We start from the raw sequence: 17,767 nt of genomic DNA on the forward strand, positions 1-17,767 counted from the left end.
AAAGCTTTGATCTTACATGCTTAAATCATATTTTTCTAAATAATTAATTTATATAGAGAAAATTTTTAGATAAATATAATCTATTATAATTTCAAAGAATCATAAATTTAAAACATAAATTTTATTTTTTAAAAAAATTATATTTATATCTCGTGAATTTTTTCATACCACAAAAATTTTTTAAAAATATCAAAAGTATTTTAAAATATTTTTTAAAATTGAAAAACCAACTAATAAATTTCTACCATTTTTTTTTAAATAATAAAGTTTTTAAAATTTAATTTAATCCTTCATTTATAAAAAAAATATAAATTGTTTATAAATAATGTATAACGATCTAAATACTTCTCTTTCAAGTTTTAACAATATTTAATAAATTATTTACAATTTAAATAATAATATTTAATTACATTGAGGGATTTAAAATTCTGAATAAGCTAAAACTAAAAAACTAATTACTCAATGTATAATTAGTTTTATATAAAAATATATACAATTGATTTGGCTGAAATCCAAATCATCAAGGCATTACAATTTAAAAAATAAACTAAATTAAATATCATTATAAATTCTTTTAAGCTATTGGTCACCATCCATTCCAAAGTAAATTAACAAATATAAAAAGGATTTTCGACGATTATTAACGGATTTTTTAATTAATAATTCTTCAAAATTTGCTGGTAGTAAAAGATTATCAACAAATTTTAATCAATTACTATGAAGCTTATCGGTAATTATTAATAGATTTGGCGTTGATATTAATTAACAACGGATTTCGAATTTCATTGATAAATTGAGTAAAACAAATAAAAAATTAAATATTATTGTTCACTAATAAAATTATTGATGGATTTACAAATTCATTGATAAATCTGTTGGCAATTTATTGACTGGTTTGAAATTTATCAGTAATTTAAAAAAATAGAAAAAGAAAAATCATTTTCAATTAATATAACATTTTTTAGTAATTTTTAGATTTTTTATTTAAAATTACTTTCTCATTACAAATATTTTTTTATTTTATATTCAATAAATATTATAAATAAAATATAACGAGGGAAATTGGTATTAATATAAATTAAAATTTAAAATAATTACATATATAAATAAAGTAAAAATTTAATGAAATCAGAAGATTTTTTTTTTTTCACTTTTCTCTAATTATTTTTATGCTTTAACTTCAGTTACGTTAGGCTTGATAGAAGTTGGCGAATAGATTCTTTGGTTTATGTTTCACGCAATAAAGAAAAGTAAATGATCTGAAATGAGAAGAGGTTTTAACCGATTTTCACTCCTTATTATATGCAGTAAGTCTTCTGCCACTGATCGACAACGATGGTTGATGGATTATAAAGTATTAATTTTTTTTTTTACTACATCGAAAACCAGTGATTAATTATAAAATAATGTTAATTAAAAAGAAAAACATGTGGATGAATTGAGTATTAATAAATAATAAAATGTGTTGTTTATGGTTATTAAATATAATAAATTTAATTTAATTTTTATATGAATTTATCATTTAATTGTGTTTTAAATTTATCATAGGCCGAATCTAACTAAAATAGTTTTTAGTCATATACTATCAGAGATATATATTAACTTTGCTTACCAATTATGGCGGAAGAATGATCGAACAGTGATGGGAGACAAATTTGCTTTTCTAGAAAATTTTGGTCCTAATTAAAGACATGTTTTTAATGTGGTATCGAATTTGAGTGGCGAAAAGACATTTTTTACCGTCCAATTATTAGCGGAAAATTGATCGGCCATTAAACAAGTTTTCATTAGTCAATTAAACCTTTTAATTTTTAATCAATTGATTTTAAAATTTAAAACTATGTTATTTAGTACTATTAATAAATTAAGTATGATTTGATACAGATAAAATAATAAAATAATATGGCGTTGATTTATGGCGTTGATTTTACATCTTACTTAACAATTATTTGTCAAATTCTTGAAATTTTATTTATTGTAATACGGTGAATTTACAAATAACGAAATATTATAATTTTCTAACAAATTTTTAATGGTTTACAAATTTATATGAAATTAGATTCTTTATTACATTCTATATATTGCATTATGGACGCTTGATCACATCGATCATTATTTTTTGGTATGGAAAATATACTGTTATTTTTATATCTTAGTGACCTCCTAATAACGAGTGAGTTAAGTTTAATTGCGATGGAGCAAGTAAAAGGAATTATAGCCGTAGTGGTGCTGGTGGTATGATTTATAATTATATGGGGCTGGATTGTATACTATTATATTTAATTAGGTGTATGCAATGTTATTGTGGTTAAATTACATGGCTTATCTATGATTTTATGTATGGGAGTAAGACTTTCATCAGGTGGAAGTTAATATAGATTTTTATTTAGTTTTAGATTTATTATCTCAAAAGTAGTATTGAGTTATTGATTGAAGGGATTATTTTTACTATGTAAATTTCTTTTATCTATGTTATGATATATTCGGTTATTCCATTATTATAGAAAAACAAATGGTGTGGCGGATTATTATGTAAATTTTATTGTGGAATGCAGATTGGCATATTTTAAACTTTCCACTAAAAGAGACTCTTAATTTCTTATGTTGGGATAGAGAATGGATAAATGGTTTAAAGGGGTGTACTTAATGAGTTAATATTTTATAGTTTCTTAGAATAGAAAAAAAAATAAAGCAATATTATACTGTTAAAAAATATTTAAAAATCTTATATTGAAATAGAAGTATAACAAAAACTCATTAGATCTCTCTAACTAAACAAACATATTGTATTTATCTATCTCTAATTTTAAAGAGAGATTTTTCTTTCAAATAGTTTGAATCTTTTAAGATTTGGGTCTTGTTATTATTGTCATTTGTTTTTGCTATAAAATGCATTAATATAAAAATTATACATAATAAATCTAGGCCCTTCATACAAGCAAACTAGACCTTCGAGAATGCTTCTATTGGGTCAAGGTATCGGGTCCTAGGATTCCAATTCTCTTTGAGTTTGTTTTGTTTTGAGCCTTAGTCTCTCTTCTAAGAATATTTCTGATGTGGTTTAGACTTTTGTGTGTAAAATTTGAGTCTTAATTTGCTTATAGAATTTGAGCTATTTTTTAATCTCAACAAATATCAACTTTTCGATAATAAAAAAAAATACATCAAAATATAAATTAAAAATCTGAATTTAAAAAAGATGGAGAAAAAAAAAAGAAATTAGGTAAACTCGCTTCCCAAAAGACACTAACCACCACTATTCGCAGATTATGGCTACTCAAAACCTCCTTCTAACAAAGCTAAAAAATAAAAGAAACAAACTAATGCTGATTTCATATACATTCTTTGAGTTAGAAATGAAATCAAAGAGCAGAAAATAACGAAAAGAAAAAAAATAATCAACTGAAAAATAAAACAAGAAGTACCATCGTAACAACATTCGATTCAACGAAACTTTCTTGCTTCAGTACTCTTAATTATTTTCTAGAGTTTGAGTTTTGTTATTGCTGTTCCACTTTTCTTTCACTTTCTTTTTAAATTAGAGGGAAAAAAAAATATATTTCACATTAGTTTTTTTTTTTTCTGTATTTTATTTTCTTGCTAATTTCCCTTTTAAACTAAATATGTGAAGCGGAAAACATTAATATTTTTCTTACCTATTTTCTTCCTCCCTTATTTATGCATGCTAAACAAGGGCTCAGTGTCAACAATCTCAAAGCTAGACCTAATATTAATTGATCCAATGCAACCCAAACACTGTTGGATAAAGAGATTTGAGGAGCTTTGATCATGGCCTTAAATTAAAATATAAATATTAAGACCTTCTCTCTTTATTTGGAATCATGTATCCAGGGACACTGGTTTCTTAGACCTTTCCTCTCATCAATTTTAGGATATCTCCATGGGCCTTGATTATTTTGTTTCAGCTCTCTATGGTTTTTCTTTTCAAATAAATTCAATTATATTAATGTATTTCTATTCAAAAATCAAATAATTAATTTAATTTTTTTAACTAATTAAATCCTTATATTTTTATTAAGAGTCAAATAAATAATGAATTAATGCTAAATTATTATTTTTAAATAATGAAATTAAAAAATTAATTAGTATTATATTTAAAAAATATTATATTGAATAAAAATATAAATATTTAATTAAATTTTTTTTTGAATTTATTAACTTTGGAGCTATGAATATATTATATTTAAAAAGTATCTTAATTTTTTAAAACTGAAAGAGGTGACTGATAGATTGCCGAAGATAAAGGATCGGAGAAAATGATCACCTCGTATATACCCAAGCGTTGCTCGCACAATATACGCGCGCTTCTTAAATTGCTCATTATCCTCGTTCTTTCCCGTGGAGATTAATTTAAAAAAAAAAAAACTGTGTGAATGTAGAGTGCTTATTTTCTTTGGCTGAAAATTTGAATTACATAGTAATTATTAATGTTTAAAAGGAAATATTCAGAATAATCAAATATGAATTTTGAGATTAATTTAATTTCTTACTATGGTTTAAAATTAAATAAGAAAAAAAAAATAAAGTTAATCTAAATATAAAAAGTGAGTGAAAAATAAAGATTTAATTCATTTCAGGGGTATATCATTAGCTGGAGTTTTTATTATTTGGACTCAATTCAATTGTGATTCTCTATTGTGGTTCCATATCAGTAGTGTCTATTGTTACGGACTCTCTTCATACAGTATGAGCTTCAATTATAAATAGTTTATGTGTAATTCATTTACTCAACGGTTAATATTTAAGCCTTTCTCTTCCTCTAGTATACACTCAGATACGTAGAAGCGCGTATAATCTCTTCAGATCCCTTCAAAGTTACAATTTTTTTTTTAGATTTTTTCACAATACACTACTAGTCTCTGTTAATTTGGTTCGTCAATGTGTTTTGCAAGATCTCAGGTGCTCCATTGTCAGTCTTCCTCTGAAACTTTGGAACATATTTTCTTTTGTTGTCCACGTGCTCGTGCAATTTGATTCATTGATCCTCATAGTTATAAATTTGATCATGTGGACTTTCCTAGTATTGCAATATGGTGGGAAACCTTATTAGAAAGGTTTCAAATGGACACAGAGGGCCCTCTGTTACTGACTTTAACTACTCTTACCTTATACCATATTTAAAAAAAAGAAATAAAGATATTTTTTAGTCTGTACAATTTGATCATGTTGCTATATCACATCGTATCTCTATTGATTTCAGCAATATTTTAGCAGAGTGATATTTTTGCTGATTCTTCATCTCACTCACATAGATGTTATTAAGTTGCTACTTGGTGTCTTCTCCATTTAGAACGTATTAATTTAAATAGTGATATATTTTTGTTAAATCTTCTTTTACTGTTATTGCTGTGGTAACTAAAGATAGTATAGATAAAAGTGTACATAACTTTGCTATGTGAATATTGTGTTCTTCTATTGTGGCATGAGAGGCACATGCTGTGTCGACAGCAGACAAAATAGCATGCAAGGTGGGCTTTCAATTTATTACATGTAAAACTAATTATATCATTATTTATAATACGTTTTATAATTTATCATCGGCTATATTGTGGAATATTAAAATTTTAATTATAGCTACACTTAATATTTACTCTTGCATTCCAAATATTTCATTTTAATGAATTCCTCGTAAAGTAAATACTATTACAAATATAATAATTAAACTTTGCTTAAAAAATTTATTATCATTAGATTTGTGCAATATCAATAGAAAGATTTACAATTCCTTGTTGTAATAAATTTTTATTATTATTAAAAAAATAATAATAAAAGCATTCAAAAGGCAAAGTTAATTTAAAAATAATAATAAAAAAAAACCCTTTCTCCAAGAATACTCGCTTGTAGCTAAATTGTTACCTATATTTGTTTGTAAAATTTTTTTTTTTGGCTTTCTTGGATTTAGATAATAAATATCAGCAGAAAATGGTTAGAAAATTGAGTCGCATAGTTTGTATTTAGCACCTTTTAATGTATAATTTACAGGAATTAAATTATTTTGATAAATCAGTAGAAATGATTTAGCACCATTGATGCTTGTATTCCAAATAATCAAAGGGCTAGCAATAGCATTATTTACAAGTAACCTCGAAGCCATGAAGAGCTAATGATAATGTCGTTGACTTGTTTTAAGCATGAGCTTATTATTATAAGTTAATACACTACATAATCCCAAACTTATTTTTACAATATATACGTTTATTTTTAATTAATAAAATTTTAAATTGCTATAAGAAACTAAAATTTTGATTTGTAAAGCGAGGCCTCTATATTTCATAGCAGAAACTTTTTTTCTTTTTTTTAAAAGAAAAATTAGGAAGGTACAATTAAGAGGCACAGGGAGACAAAAAGCAGAGTAAAATGGAAAACAAGAACAAGTGGGCAATTGAGGAACAGTAAGAAACGAGAAATCTACGCCTTTAAGACAAATGGATCGCAGTCTGTAAGAGTTTAGGACCAAAACAATTGTAATTTTTTTTTTTACATATAAAAAAATATATTTCTCGTCATTTTGATTCATCATTGATCTGCGCGCCCCACCCCTCCCCCACTTTTATATAGGAGGAGAGGAGGACCACCTTTTAACTTGGAAAAAGTTCACAACAGAGAGAGAGAGAGAGGGATGCAGCTGCTCTTATGTCCCAGATTGAGGTTAATTCAAAAGCTAATCCATTCATAACACAGTCAATGCAGATCTTCAAGTGTTTGGATTAATCATTAACTTCGTCTCTTATTAGGAATTTAATTTATAAATTCCATATTTATTAGATTAATATTAAAATTCATATAAATAATTAAGTTTGTAGATTTAAATGTTTGATTATTAGGGTAACTTTTTCTCAATAAATTTAATTAAATAGTTATACATTATTATTATTATTATTTACAAAAGAAAAAGCTTTTGACATAAAAAGCCTATATTAATATTATGGATTAATCAGCTGGTTAAATTGCGGGAGGGACTGCACTCATAAACTTAATTCTGAGAGTTTTCATGTCATATTCTACTCTTTTGATCTCCGTTCTTCAATTAAAAAAAAGAAAATTGTGAGAGGGACTGCAGCGTAAAATTGGTAAAGGAGGGGCCTTCGTACAAAAGAACGGGTAATTAATTTATTTATATATATATATATATGTATGTTATTTACCATTTTAAAAATAAGAGAGAGAGACAACACAGTTTACCACAGTGGAGGGTGACAGGAACCCAGATGTAGAGAGAGGGGGATGGGTACAAAATACAGAATTATAAGTCCATAAAATAGAAAATGGAAATAATTTTTTTGTAGTAGAGAGAGAGAGAGAGAGAGACGGAGAGGGCACTTTATTACCTTTTTCATGATGCACGCATCCATGGCAGAACAGACAGGGGTACAGATTACTGCTACGACACAAGGGTAGAAGAGCTCAGCTGAACAAAGATCATCCTCAAGTCCTCCACTACCATACCAACAACAAGAAGGTCCTGAAACATAGAGCAAAAGTAAATATATAAGAAAAAGAGAGAGGCAAAGCTTAGGGGGAGCGAGATGGAGCTGCAATGGAGTTGGAGATAGGGAAGTAGATACCATGGACCTCAAGAAAAAGAGGAAGAACAGGGTCAAGAACAACATTCTCTATAGCTGTTTTGTTGAAATGGGTTTCTTGTTTCTTTGAGAATAAGTAGAGAGATTTATGGCATGCAGGGAGCGATGGTGGGTTTAAAATCTCGGATAAAAAGAAGAAGAAAGTGACTTTCTTTTCTAAATCTGAGCAACCCACTTGAGCTAACCCATTTCTTCTCTTCACTTGCACAAATCTTGGCCTTTTCTTTTTGATCTCTTCAAAAAACCGCTGCTTGGCTTCTCCGTTTCTCTGTATACATGAGTGGGATGCCCTTTCATTTGCAGGGGAAGGGGGTAGTAGATATTGATATTGCTGGTTTTGCTTCGATTTATTCTCCACAGGAAACTTGGAAACTGAAGCTTCAACAGCACGAAGTTAATAGCTTTGCAAGCACAGAGCCCACTTCAGTTCTTCATATGAGAAGAAGTCCAAGCCCTCCTACATCGGCTTCAAATCTCTCCTCCTCCTTCAACTGCGGCGGCGGCGGCGGCGGGGGGAACTCCACCGATAATACCACCACCACGGCCACAGAAAAAGTGGTGAACCCTGTGAACAACGAAAGGAAGGACGAATGGGCTACGGAGTTGCAGCCAATCCCGAGCGGACTAGAGATTGTCTCGACAGGAGAGAGATGTGGGCTTGGTCTGGAAGACTGGGAGAACATGCTATCAGAGCCGAACCAGGAACAGTCCTTATTGAGGTGGATCGCGGGGGATGTTGATGAATCTTTTGGACTAAGGCAGCTATTGCAGGGTGGAAACAATCCGCCGGATTTTGATGGCAGTGGCGCTGTTGGGTTGGGGATTGTTGATCAGGGTCCTGGTTTTGAGGCCGTAAGTGGAATTGCAGGTGGGGTTTCAGGCATTGGTACTAATTTGTCTGCTTTTCCAGCTTCTGGGTTCACTACAACAAATAATAACAACAATGGGAATGGAAAGGTTGCTTCTGGTTTAGTTACTCCTTCCTCTTCTTCTGCTGGTTTGGTTAGTTATCGAGGTGTTGGATTGGGAAGCAACACCAACAGTAACTGCAATATACAAAACCCAATTTTTGCTTCTTCAGCAAGCAGTATTTCTCTTCCGGCTACTTTGCCTCCTGGAATGCTCTATCCTCATAATCTGCAACACCAAATTGAAGCTCCGGAGGAGAAGCCGCAGATACTGAATCCACAGATGTTAATGAACCAGCAACAGCCTCATAATCCACACCCTCAAAACCTAAGCCCTTTCTTGCCATTTTCACTTCCGCAGCAAGAAAATCACCTCCTTCAGCCCCAACCAAAGCGCCATAACTCCGGTGGCATAGACCCAATGTCTCAGATGGTCTCTAAGCTTCCATTCAGTGATCCCGGGCATGAGTTATTGCTGAGGAAACAGCAGCAGCAACAACAGCTTCTGGGATTTCCACAAGGAGTACAGTTTCTTCATCCACATCTTCAGCAGAAGCCATTGGTGGTAAAGAAGGAAGAATTAGGAGCACACCAGCAACAACAACAGCACCAACATGCGTTGCTGGACCAGCTCTACAAGGCAGCTGAGCTGGTAGGGACTGGGAATTTCTCACACGCGCAAGGGATATTGGCGCGGCTCAATCAACAGCTCTCCCCAATAGGAAAGCCTCTCCATAGGGCAGCTTTCTATTTCAAGGAGGCTCTGCAATTGCTCCTTCTCATGAATAACAACCCAGTCACCGCTCTGCCGCCTAGGAGTCCCACTCCATTTGATGTCATCTTCAAAATGGGCGCTTACAAAGTCTTCTCTGAAGTTTCTCCGCTTATCCAATTTGTTAACTTCACTTGCAATCAGGCCCTCCTCGAGGCCCTCAGTGATGCTGATAGAATCCATATAATCGACTTTGATATTGGTTTTGGTGCTCAGTGGGCTTCTTTTATGCAGGAACTTCCACGGAATAGAGGTACCCCATCATTGAAAATCACTGCCTTTGCCTCTCCTTCAACTCACCATCCCGTTGAGGTTCTTCTTATGCGTGAAAACTTAACTCAATTTGCTAATGAGATTGGTATAAGTTTTGAACTTGATGTGGTTAACTTTGATTCCTTGGAACAAAACTGTTATTCTCTTTCCATTTTTCGACCAAATGAAAATGAGGCTGTGGCAGTAAATTTCCCTATTTGGTCCTCCTCGAACCAACCATCTGCATTACCATCTCTGTTGCGCTTTATAAAGCAGCTTTCGCCCAAGATTGTAGTGTCTTTGGATAGAGGGTGTGACAGAACTGACCTTCCATTCCCACAACACATCCTCCATGCTCTTCAATCCTATATACAGCTATTGGAGTCGCTGGATGCTGTTAATGTGTCTTCTGATGCTGTTAACAAGATTGAGAAGTTTCTACTCCAACCAAGGATTGAAAGTACTGTTTTGGGGCGTCTTCGAGCACCAGAGAAAATGCCCAGTTGGAAGACAATCTTTGCTTCTGCTGGGTTTTCACCTCTAACTTTCAGCAACTTCACTGAAACTCAAGCAGAATATGTGATAAAGAGGACTCCAGTGAGGGGATTTCATGTGGAGAAGCGCCAAGCCTTGCTTGTCCTTTGTTGGCAGCGCCGAGAGCTGATATCAGCTTCTGCTTGGAGGTGCTGAGAAGTGGCAATTTGACTAGCAGGGAGGTTGGTTCTCAATCAACTCACGGATTATCAGAGGTTTCAACTTAATCTAATGTGGTGTTATGTCAATAAAATTTTGAATATTGTTGGTGATGCCTCTTTTGGGATTTAATATGATTTGTCTAGCTTGTGAGTCTCCTCTGCTTGTTGGCTATCTAGTCCAAGTATAACAAAACATATAACTGGAAAGTCTATTAGGCAATTATTATTATTTTTTTTTTCTGAAAATGGATATTGTTGGTATGGTATTTTGATGTGGTTTCTGGTGAGTAGATGCTCTTTGTGCTGGTTAAGGAAATGCTAATCTGCTGTATACTTAACCACGACCACTGCTAGTGGAAAAGAGAACATGCTGAGTTTTAATCTCTTTCTAATGCTATATGCACTGTGAGTAAATTTTCCAGTGCATCTTGATTTTATATATGAATTGGTTTTTAGCTCTTTTTACCTTTGCTGTTGTGATTTTACATATTGTAAAGCAGGATTAGAGAAATAGCCATCCGAGAAGGATGGTTGTCGGCTTTTAACTATGATAGGATATAACAATTTAGAATTTTGTGCTGCATTCAAAATATTTGGTTGGGAATATAGTGATTCTTCAAAAAGCTCTCTTTGTCCGGTTCCTTCTTTTTTGCTTCACCTTCAATGAGTATCTCAGTTGGACATATTTTTAGGTGCTGGAGATTGTAACATTAAAAAGCTTGCCACCATTATTTGTAATGGCAAGCTTCTGTGATTTTTATTTTCTTTTTCTTATGTAGATATATATGATATCATTAAGGTTGGGGGATTTAGAGATGTAAAATCAACTTGCCTGATTCGGAGCATTTGGGGCCAATTTCTCTCCTTATATCATTAAGTTTTGTGAGTGACGGAGCAGTATGTATACTAGGAGTATTCTAAAATTTCCCAATTTCATATATATCAAGGTGCATATGTTATATTTGTAACCTATATTCTTTTTGAATATCTAACTGTTGTCTCACCTTCAATGTGAGTCAAGTATTCTGTTAAGCGGTAGAAGCGACAACTTGCCTAAGGGAACTTACGTCAGTTGTCGTTTATCGATCTGCATAGTTAAACAGCACAATCTATGGTCATATAGACCTGTATCTAACTTCTGAAGTGTCGTGTAGTTAATTATGTGAAGTTTCTGTGTCTAATTCGACCAACGTGGAATGCGATTCGTCTCTTGATATTTGACTTGATATGAATTTGAAGTCAAAAGCCTGCTTCCAGCGCATGGAATTGGTTATAATGTTGGTTTTTGCAAATTTTACAGTTAAATATCGCTGCATGCACTTGAGAACATGGAACTTGTTTTTGCATCTTGAATTAGTAATTTACTGCTAAATGTGATGCTATACTCCAAAATTGCAAGTTTGAAATATGAAGCCATCTTAGTTTAGAATACCTCAAACTCTTAGTGGAAGGAGATATAACATTTTCCAATTACGTGATGGTAGTTTTAGAGGTTAGAATCTATTAAGGATTGCATCTCTCTTAATTCTTGCTGTTTGAATTCAATCCTTTTGTGGTAGTTCCTTATTTGGAACCTTCCATTTTTTGCACCTTATCTTAATCTCCAGTTGGTAAGAAATTCTGTTCAGACTATTCGTAATCGTTGGATCCCTTGTTTGGCTGGATTATATTCAACCTGAGGCTGAGGGGCTGCAAGTATTAGAACTTAAATGTCCTCTCTAGTTATATGCTAGGTGGTTTTTCAAGTAATAGAGTCAAGTCTCAATCATTGTGCAAAGTCCACCTTGTTTATATTTGGTAAACAAGTGGGTCATTCAAGATTTAATTAAGAGGATTCACAAGGAAACAGAGGATTATAGGATTGGCGAAGGAAAGAAAATTCCTTGCTTGCAGCTAGATTTTTCTTTCCTCAATGTTAAAATGTAATGTAAATCACAATTCACAACACAACTATACAAGACAATGTTGTTAATATTAAGATCCTTTATTATAATTTCGTGTTCAAGAACTTGGGAGGATCCCCTAGTTGCCTTCATGGTTGAGAAAAGTATGCTACTTGCATAGCTAAAAAAAAAAAAAAAAACCTTGATTAGCTGACTTTGTGGAAGGAGGAAAAAAAAATAATAAAAGGGGAGAGAGATGACTTTGGAAGACAATAACTACAAAAGACACCTAAGATTAGCATTATCTTGCAAGTTTGTTAACAATCATACCAGCTATAATAATAACATGGTTGTGTTGAATTTGTCATGCTTTGTCTGAACTCTTCTCTCTTTATTTATGCATGCACATAATGTATTGCACCCAACACGTAATGCGTCATTCTCAATTTCCTCTATATAATCAAATTATCAATCTTTCTGTTTTATATTGTTTATGAATTTTGCAAGTCCTTAAGTATTATAGATTGCAAAATGCTGTTGGTTGCTGCTGTACAATGAATTTGCTACCTATTTTTAAGATTAATTTTCGGACATCTACTAATCAACCCACATGGGTCTTGTTTGGTTGTAGCTCTACTTGCATACTTCACTCTATTTATTTATTTCTGGACCCGTATATTTTAATCCTTGTTTTGTATTTCCTTTTTTTTTCTTTATTTTAAAATTAAGTTTAGGGAAATAAATTAAATCCCTTAAAATTATAATATTGAGGAGAACATGCGTAGCTAGCATGGACAGCGACAAAGATTAATCACAGCTTATATGGTTTCCCAATTTTTCACCCTTTAAATAATAATAATAAGACAAAACGTCGGTTTCGTTAAGAACGAACCACCTTTCATAATGGCTGGGAGATTCAAAATTAAACTTAATTAAATGAAACTATAATTAATTATTAATAAGCAAAATATTATTAAATTTATAAATTACATATAGTATTTTGTTTAAAATTATTAAACTGGTTTTTATTTTTTGATTAAAACTTTTAATTTCCATCCGAAAGTGGACCCAAACCGACTCGTCGCAGGCTAGTCATAGGTGTCAAGAAATTCCACTCATAACTTGTCTCTCAAGATTATTAATTATTATTATTATTAAAAAGGGTAGGGTCAGATGGTTTAATGTTTGTTTAATTAAGATCTGTTTAGGGAAAGCTAAGCAAAGCTTTGATCAGACACAAAGGGTGGCTGGTTTTCAATTAAAAAAGCTGCCTCCATGCGCTGTCCTAAGCTCCAATCGCTTTCTTGACAAAGATGTTACATTTCATTTAGCTACCTATCCCAATAATCATTCAATCTTAGCCACCCATAATTTTACTTTCTTAAGAAAAATGTTCCAATTTTAAGGATGGTTCTTTTATTTTAAATTTTAATTTTAAAATATTTATATTTAAATTAATTTCTTTTTACAAAAAAGGGAAAACGTCAACGCTGAAAATTTCGAGCCCATTATTTACAAGCTAGCCATTTAATTTGGTTTGTGTGAGGAAGTGGTCCAGCCCAACTAATGGAGACCATATTGTCCCATTTTGGTCTTTTTATTTCTTCTCGCTACCGAAAATGAAATTTGATGTAAAATATCATGTGGTATAAATAAATTAAAATTATAATCATTATTTTACTTTTTATTTTCTAAAATAAAAATTTCGGCTTTTTTAGGCCAACCATGGAAGGATGAAAAGACCAGATTGGCCCACCAATGCTAGGCGGTCCCTCCTCTTCACGCTTTTCTTCTCTACTAACAAAATTAGAATATGAATTGGCTACTCGCGCTCGTCATCGTTAGATAAGTTCAACATACATTCAAGACGAACGGCCATGGATTTCTTCACTATTGCATTTGCATTTGCATTTGCATGGAGTAAAAATAGCCTCACTTGGAAATTATAAATTTAATCAAATATTAATATTAAAAGAAGAAGAATTGGGTTAAATAGTAAAGTGGGCCAAAGCAAGAGGCTTTGACCGCATTATTATGACAAAACGAGTTTTGTTTTGAGATTTTAATGATGATTAACTACCAAATCTAGGCTCTACTTACTGAATAATTACAAAGATCTAAAAAGGTAGTTATAGTGTTTAATATTTTTTTTCATTCATTTACTAAAAACCTGATATGGGTGAGAAAATTGCAATTATGCCCTTTCCCATTTTACAAGTGGAAACTGTGAAGCTCAGGCGATTATGACTCCTCTTTCAACATTGATTACCTGCAGTAGAGTACAATGAGAGAGAGCTGATTGTGACTAGAGATTTTTGGGACCCTCTCATAAAATATTTTATAAATACATTTCATTTTTTCTTTTTATTTCATTATAATATATATATGAAAGTACCTTTTCATTTTTAAGGGGGAATTTAAGAGATAAAGGGACAGGGAAGGCAATTATTACAGGGAAAGAAACAGAGGGAACCAAACTTTCTAATCCACAGACGTCCTTGTAGAGTGTAAGAATGCTAACTGCAAGGTTAAATCCAAATTTTAGAATAATTAAAATTTAAGACTCTTAATAAATTTATCTAGTGGAAGTTTAAATTATTTGAGTTAATAAATTTTTAAATACCATGTATATGGTGAATGTAAAAAAAAAAAAAAACTAATTTAGAATTAAATTTAACTTATTTTAGTAATAAAAATCCCCGAAATATTACCTCCCAAGTGTGAATCAAATGACATTATTTTTTATTCTGATTCTCACTGTGCACGAGGTTTCATTTCCAACAAATCAGTGGTAAAAAGGAATATAATTGGAATTATAAAACTCTACGCCAAGAATGATTACAAGTAGTTATCAAGTTGAACATATACATACAATTTGTGATAAATTGAACTCTGAAGTTAAATAGATGAGTACACTTAAAAAAAAAATTAATAAACTGGATCCGAAGGCCAAAAATAAATAAGAGTTGATGAATTGAATTTTGTATTTGAAAAGGTTTAAGATTTTTTAAAAGAAAATAAGTATGATAAATTTTGTGAAAAGCTAAGAATTTTTCGATTTGAATTAGACTAATAATATATATATTTCATCATTTTGCTAGTATTATGTTTCATAGATTGAATAGGGATATATTTCTTATAAAAATGTCAAGCGTTTCAGTAATAATAAATAATTGACTAATAAATACAGAATCAACTAATTTATATTTTATTTATCATACGTGTTGCATCGGTTTATAATCTCAGACATGTTTCGAGAAGGCGATTGGTTTGTAAAAAATTGATTTTAAATTTTAATTTATTAAAATGATCTGACCGATTTTAAATTTTATCTAATTAATGAGATCCATCGTACTACAAACAAGTATTTCGATCAAAAAATAATCTTACACATTATATATTATCAATTTTTCATTCAATTAAAAAAAAATTCAGATTTTAATATTATATTAAATATATATCCTAGTGGAGAAACATGCATGGACTTTTGGGAACCTATGGCACTAATTACTTGTGTAATAGCCTCTAAAATTATAACACATAAGCTTCCAACTTCCCTGAAAAATCAATATCAGGTAGTACAGTGATAGATATATATCAAATATCTCTAATCGACAAGCCATAAATATCCACCTGTTCAACACAAAATCAATTTTAATCCTAGCTAGATGAACCTTCCCTAGATATAAAAATTCTGCACTTAAATCCTCCCAACTTTTTCTTTTCCTCAAGCTTAGAAAAGAGCACATCTTCTCTCAAAGCCAATGTAAAAGTGCAATCATGGATAGCTTTTCATTTTTAAAGTGGTGGGAAGAAAGTGCTTTTACTGCTTTTGTCATCAAGAAGACTCCTAGGAGTGAGGATTTGGCTCTCGATCGGACAAAATAGATGCACCCATGACTCATGATCATCCTCAGAGACATACAATAACCCACATTTTGGCCCTCACTCCTTTGATCATGTTGGACAAGGCAGTGGAAAGTGGGACACCTCTTATCATCCATTGCATGGCCCTACATGCTCAACCTCTCCTCACTTTTCTTCACCAGCCAATCCATAAGGCCTATAATATATATTAATCTCTAGACCTGCCATCCTTCCACTTTTTTCTTTTGAGTTATTATTTATCTTAAACATTCATTAATTATTTTCCCGACTCACCATGGCTGTCAAGTGTCAAACGTTTCACTCTATCCTGTACTTAATGAGCATGAATTTCATGAAGGGAAGGTAAAAAAATATGAGGTAAATGGGTGAAGTTCATGAAGAGCAAGAAAAGTAAGGATGTCGTCACTACAACATTTTGCTTATGTCTTTTATAGATGCTTTGCCACTTCCGTCCAATCTTATCGAGTTTTCATCCATTGGCCTTTTTTGTTTGTTGGGTGTTAGTATGCGTGGAAAAAACGCTTAGCTTTCGATTTTTCTTTTACATGAAAACCCAAAAGCAAGCACTAACAATGCTTCTCAAAGAGTACTGAAAGGTAGGCCCTAAGACAACATCCTTATCTCAACGTTTCAGTTCTATCAATTTTTTTTTTTTGAGCCATGCTGGTCCCTGTTCTCTTTTTCTTTGGACCATACAATTTAGTGGAGCTTTGGTTCCACAACTCCCTTACTTGGACAACTTCAATGGCTTCCAAATCAGGGGTTTTCTTCTATCATTTTCCTCATCTTGTCTTTGCACTTGTATGTAATCTTATTTAAGGTCAACCAAGCATTTAATGCAAAAGTCCTTTTCATGATGTTCTCTGTTTTTCCAGGACACCAAACTAGCTTAATACCTGTTTGTCCCTCTATTATTACTCCTCTAGTCAACCCTACCCATTGCTTGCAAAATAATTTAAACGGTGGCGTGATTTGGAACTTTATAAATTATGAATTTTCTCTGATTGAATTAATTCACAAAATTTAGGTTAGATTCATGAATATGGTAAACGTTTTATTTTCGATGTGGACTTAACATGACTATTAAAAAAATGTATTTTAAATCCATTTCAAGTCAGTCTCAACCACGATTATATTATATATATTTTAAATTTAGGGGCTAATTAAATTTCAATGACTTGCTTCTTTTTTTTTTTTGAAAAAAAAGAAGAAGTTAGAGAGCCTGATTTGAATTGATTCTACCCATCTGAATCATTGCATAAATGTAAAACTAGTCCAGATAAGGTCATCTTAAATTAATTATGAACAAAAGCCGGATTCGAATTTAAGTATCTGTACCATTTACTAAGTTCAATCTTGTAATGGATAGTTGCAAGGCAAAGAAAAGAAGCGTGTTAAATTCAAATTTGTTAACGTATGCTACAGAACATGTCTCAAGCAAACAAAAAATAGGCAACTATATAGCTTATGTAAAATCCTCTTCTTGGATGCTTATAATTATCTTCAGATAATCCTAAATGCTGTACAGCTTTCTTGTCCAACAAGGTTTAAGGTCATAAGGAAATGATTAATTAAGCTTTTCATCATCAAAACTCAATTTTATCACATGAAGTGTCAATGCTTTTAGTCCACAAGTATCTAAAGAAGGAAGCCGAAAAGATCCAGAGGATTGGTAACTAATCTTCTGGCCCTGTTGCAGAAAAATGAGAGAGTGACTTCTATATCGCTATCTCTTTCGGTCTTGGATTTGGAGATAAGAGCAGGC

General features: G+C 31.7%; 1 protein-coding gene across 1 annotated transcript; it reads left to right on the forward strand.

Moving 5' to 3' along the window:
- Positions 1-7,233: 7,233 nt before the first annotated feature.
- On the forward strand, positions 7,234-10,672 carry LOC110609118 (scarecrow-like protein 27). Its single transcript, XM_021748468.2, has one exon. The coding sequence runs from the start codon at positions 7,881-7,883 to the stop codon at positions 10,224-10,226; it is 2,346 nt and encodes a 781-aa protein (XP_021604160.1). The 5' UTR covers positions 7,234-7,880; the 3' UTR covers positions 10,227-10,672.
- Positions 10,673-17,767: the final 7,095 nt, after the last annotated feature.

Source organism: Manihot esculenta, chromosome 2 (assembly GCF_001659605.2).
Source record: "Manihot esculenta cultivar AM560-2 chromosome 2, M.esculenta_v8, whole genome shotgun sequence".
Lineage (NCBI taxonomy): Eukaryota > Viridiplantae > Streptophyta > Magnoliopsida > Malpighiales > Euphorbiaceae > Manihot > Manihot esculenta.

Coding starts and splice junctions, on each gene's coding strand:
- LOC110609118 (XM_021748468.2), top strand. CDS start 7,881: ATGAGTGGGATGCCCTTTCATTTGCAGGGGAAGGGGGTAGTAGATATT.